Here is a 5,122-nt window from a genome sequence, read left to right on the forward strand (position 1 = left end):
TGTGTGGGGGGGTAGTGTGTGTGTGTGTGTGTGTGTGTGTGTGTGTGCTTCCGTGTGCGGGCACGTCGACATGCGTGCATGTATGGTTGTCCTGGTGCGGACGTGTGTGCGTGCGTGCGTACGGGCGTGCATGCGTACGGGCGTGCGTGCGTGCGTGCGTGCATGCGTGCGTGCGTGCATGCGTGCATGCGTGCTTTCGTTTGTGATTGTAAGTGTGCTTAAGTGCGCACATACTTGCGCGCGTACGCCTGTGTGAGCCCCTGTGGACGCGCGCGTGCGTGAGTGCGTGCGTGCGTTAGTGTGCGTGCGTGTGCGCGTGCGCGCGAGTGTGTATGTATGTGTAAAGAAGCGAATTTACTTTACGTCGTTTGCACGACGATTAGTAACGATTAGTTAATGGTCCATTAGAGTGGCGAGAAAACAACCGCGCAGCAAAACAAGCATACTAATTTTGATCGAACACACAAGTACCGTGATAACAAGGATTTGGATGGTTGTAACATGGCAGTCCTTTATCACCTCATTTGCTAAACCAATAAAACGTGACTGTGACAAAACATGTACGCATTGAAAGAGTCTGCATTGAACCCGAATGGAAACAACGGAACGCAACGGTTTTAACCGTGGACTAATTTTGGTTTGACTGTATCGTACGGGAAGAAGAAGAGACACAATGGCAACTTTTGACGTGTCTGACGTAGCAGACATAACCACGCACAACACCTCAGTCAGTGACGTCACATCAACACTCACGTCATCTTCGAACGGATCATTCTCAAACGTGACGATAACAAGCTCAGCCGGATTCGAATGTCCCGCGCTGTCTTTGGAAGGCCTGGAGTTCATTCCCTGGGACAACCCGGACAACATCGTCAGCGCCCAAGTCGAGGAAATCACAAGCAGAGTGGCTAATGCCGTCATCTTGCCGCTCCTCTTTCTGATTGGTGGGCCAGGCAACGTCATCAACATGGCGGTCTTCTACAAACAGGGCCTCCGGGAACGGGTCAACCTGTGCCTCTTCGCCCTGTCTCTGGCGGACTGGCTTTACTTGGTGCAGGCCATGTTAGTCTACGGGGAGCAAATGTACCTGTGGCTCTCCAACATGGGACGCTACGGTCCTATGGCGTTTTTCATGGGTAACAACGCCCTGGTCGGCTTGTTCGGCTTCACCTGGGTCTCACAGATCATGTCAGCCATCATAGCCAGCGAGCGATGTCTGTGTGTGATGAGCCCCTTGCGCTCCCAAACCATTCTGAAAACCAAGACCATGGCTATCATCATTGGATTCGTGTTCGCTGTGGTGGTGGGTCTCTATTTCATTGTTGGCGCCAGGTACGCCGTGGTCTGTGTCTACGATCTCGCTCTCGGCAGGACGACGTTCATGTTGGTGGCCAGTGAGTTTTATCTGAATCACGAAACTCTTGTCAACTACACCAACACCTTTATATACGGCGCCGGCATTCCTGTGGTGGTGATAGTGGTGGTGACGGTAACGACGACGATAACGGCAAGGAAGATCCGCCAGGCCGCCAGGTGGCGCGCACAGAGCTCAGCGAGTGACGCAGTGAAGACCCTCTCTCCCCGTGACGTGGCGCTGACCAAAATGTTGATCGGAACCTCCCTGCTCTTCATGGTGTGTGTCTTTCCCATCGCTCTCTTTCGCTGTGTCTGGCTCTTCCTGCCCGAGGTCAACCCGGGCCGTCGTCAGCACAACCTGTTCCTGACCAGCATCTGGATCGTAGACGCTTTGTCTTTCGTCAACTCCACCTTCAACATCTTCATCTACTACACCATGGGCTCTCGTTACAGGGAGACCTTCTGGGCTTTGTTCCGAAAGCAGACAACGGACAAGAAGAAGCAGGTTTTCAGCACAACAGGGGTCACAAAAAAGTAAATCAGATTGACAAATGTAACCAGACGTCATGAAGACATGAAGAAGCAGGTTTTCAGCACAACGGTGGACACAAAAAAGTAAAAACAGATTGACAAATGTAACCAGACGTCATGAAGACAAGAAGAAGCAGGTTTTCAGCACAACAGGGGTCACAAAAAAGTAAATCAGATTGACAAATGTAACCAGACGTCATGAAGACATGAAGAAGCAGGTTTTCAGCACAACAGGGGCCACAAAAAAGTAAAAACAGATTGACAAATGTAACAAGACGTCATGAAGACAAGGAGAAGCAGGTTTTCAGCACAACAGGGGTCACAAAAAAGTAAATCAGATTGACAAATGTAACCAGACGTCATGAAGACAAGAAGAAGCAGGTTTTCAGCACAACAGGGGTCACAAAAAAGTAAATCAGATTGACAAATGTAACCAGACGTCATGAAGACATGAAGAAGCAGGTTTTCAGCACAACGGTGGACACGAAAAAGTAACAAATTGTGACAAATGTCAACCAGACGTCATGAAGACGAGAAGGCGCAAGTTTTCAGCACAACAGTAGACACGAACAAGTAACGAACATTGACAAATGAAAACCAGACGTCATGAAGACAAGAACTAGCAGGTTTTCAGCACGACAGCGGTCACAAAAAAGTAACACATGTTGACAAATGACAAACAGACGTCATGAAGACGAGAAGAAGACAGTTTTTGTGACAACAGTTGACACGAAAAAGTAAAAATGTTGACAAATGACAAGCAGACATCAAACTGTCAAGGGTGCCATCTCGCCCCCGCAAGCAGTGCCAACTCGCCCCCGTGTATTCCATGCGATGAAGTTGACGTTTCTCGGGCAAAACAGGTTTAAAACAAACAAACAAAGTTTACCTGAGTTTTACCTGAGTTTACCTGATTTCTGTTCGGTGAAAGTTACTTCACAACCATTGCTCTCCAGGTCGCGACCACCAGTCGGGGAGGAAAATGTATTTTTTACAACGAGTTTCAGTTTAGGTTTGACAAAAAAAACACGGAGTAAAAGCACATTGGAAATGCATAAACAGAGGATGTTCGTCGCGAAGTTCGACAACACATGACATGATGACCATGGTCAAGGTGGCAAATGCAGTCACCTGTTGGACTTGGACATTCGCATTTTTATTTTTCCTTTCACAGTATATTATATGTGAACGTGACAAAAGCAATGTATATATGTTACAGGGAATAAGAACATTTAGGGAATAAGCTTAATCACTGAAATTTTAAGGGAATAGGCCTCTTCCCTGTTTCAACTGGGGAGTAAGCTTATTCCCTGAGAAAATCAGGGATTTAGCTTATTCCCTGAAATGGGAGGTCATTTTTTTGACTTATTCCCTGATTAGTTTGAAACACACAAACAGAAAGACGTGTACATTTTATTATAAATAAATTCGATATCAGTGAGCTTTGATCACTCTTTAAAACCATCTTTTGCTTGGAAATGAGTTCTTTCTTGACTTTTACTCACTCTCTTGATAAATACAGAATGATTTCGTGAACTGTTGTCGGTGTTTGTGTTTTGATTTTTCCTCGGGCAGATTCAGTTCAATTGAAAAAGTCAGTCGAGTCTGTGATTCATATCAAGCAACATGGACGCGAAAGAACAAGTATTTCTTGAGGAAGTGCTAAAAAATAAGGACAAAGCAAATAGATTACTTATGACCAGAGATGAGTACCACAGAATTTTAGATGAAGTGAAGGAAGCAGCAGCGACAACAGCTACTAAAACCCAACATCAAAGGCACCTTCTAAGAAGGTATGGAATTCTTACCTGTGGGCAAGTATCCAAACTCGTTCTAAAGCGAAAGGACGAAACTGAGCAACCTAAACACTTCATATTTGTTGAGGAAATGTACGATGTTTTAAAGCGCATCCATGTTGTCACTGGCCATGGTGGCCGTGATAAAATGTTGAAAGAGGCTGGGAAAAAGTATGCAAACATAACAGAGGCCAGTGTCACTTTGTTCAAGTCTTTGTGCGTTCAGTGTCAGGAAAAAAAAGAAGACCTACGATTAAAGGCATTGTTGTAAAGCCTCTCCTGTCAAAGTCGTTTGGATCAAGATCTCAAGTGGATTTAATTGACTATCAGTCACTTAAACAGGGAGGATACTCATGGGTTATGGTCTACCAGGAACATCTTACCAAGTTTTGCGTGCTTAGAGCCCTTACAACAAAACGAGCAGCAGAGGTGGCATACCAACTTTTAGACATTTTCCTTCTCTTCGGAGCCCCGCAAATTCTTCAAAGTGACAACGGTGCCGAGTTTTGTGCCAAAGTCATCACTGAGCTAAAAGAATTGTGGCCTGATTTGGTTCTTGTCCACGGGAAGCCCCGACATCCCCAGTCACAGGGGTCTGTTGAAAGAGCAAATTCCGACATTAAGGACATGATGACAACTTGGATGGCCGACAACAGCACAACAAACTGGACAGTGGGTTTGAAGTTTGTACAATTTCAAAAGAACAATAGCTATCACTCAGGTATAAAGCAAACACCATTTGCTGCATTGTTCGGTGCTGATGCCAAAATCGGGCTTACTTCAAGCAGCATCCCAAATGAAGTTCTTCAACGACTGCAAAGTGAGGATGACCTGCAGGCTGCTCTGGGATCTCCAGAGGCTGGATCCTCAACGCTCATGCTGGGATCTCCAGAGGCTGCACCCTCAACGACCGTGCTGGGATCTCCAGAGGCTGCATTCTCAACAATCGTGCTGGGATCTCCAGAGGCTGCACCCTCAACGATCGTGCCTGGACTTCCAACGTCCTTACTACAGCATGAGGTAAGCTGCTTATTTACTCTCTCTCTCTCTCTCTCTCTCTCTCTCTCTCTCTCTCTCTCTCTCTCTCTCTCTCTCTCTCTCTCTCTCTCTGTTTCATTATTTTCCTCAGATATAAGAGAGGTTTGCCCTGAAATGGGGCAGGAGTCTGGGGGCAACGGCCACATTCAGTAACCGACGTAGAAAACAATGCAGTATGCCTGAAAAAAACACTAAGCATTTAGATTACAATATACATATTTTACAGAGAGAGAGAGAGAGAGAGAGGAGAGAGAGAGAGAGAGAGAGAGAGAGAGAGAGAGAGAGAGATGCATGAGACAGGAAGAGTTGCATGAGAGAGAGAGCGAGAGAGAGAGAGAGAGAGAGAGAGAGATGCATGAGACAGGAAGAGTTGCATGAGAGAGAGAGAGAGAGAGAGAGAG

At 46.3% G+C, this 5,122-nt stretch overlaps 2 protein-coding genes across 2 annotated transcripts in view; both read left to right on the plus strand.

Annotated features, from left to right (window-relative positions):
* The first annotated feature begins 673 nt into the window (after positions 1–673).
* On the plus strand, positions 674–1,894 carry LOC138961122 (formyl peptide receptor-related sequence 6-like). Its single transcript, XM_070332722.1, has one exon. The coding sequence runs from the start codon at positions 674–676 to the stop codon at positions 1,892–1,894; it is 1,221 nt and encodes a 406-aa protein (XP_070188823.1).
* Positions 1,895–3,720: 1,826 nt separating this feature from the next.
* Positions 3,721–5,122, plus strand: part of LOC138961830 (mucin-13-like) — a 2,739-nt gene continuing 1,337 nt past the window's right edge. The window contains exon 1 of the mRNA XM_070333501.1: positions 3,721–4,703. Within this exon, the coding sequence (XP_070189602.1) occupies positions 4,044–4,703 (660 nt within the window). The 5' untranslated portion in view covers positions 3,721–4,043. The remainder of the gene's footprint in view (positions 4,704–5,122) is intronic.

This window comes from Littorina saxatilis, linkage group LG3 (assembly GCF_037325665.1).
Source record: "Littorina saxatilis isolate snail1 linkage group LG3, US_GU_Lsax_2.0, whole genome shotgun sequence".
In the NCBI taxonomy this organism is placed as follows: domain Eukaryota; kingdom Metazoa; phylum Mollusca; class Gastropoda; order Littorinimorpha; family Littorinidae; genus Littorina; species Littorina saxatilis.

Bases quoted from the DNA above. Each gene is read 5' to 3' on its own strand.
- LOC138961122 (XM_070332722.1), top strand. From the start codon at position 674: ATGGCAACTTTTGACGTGTCTGACGTAGCAGACATAACCACGCACAAC.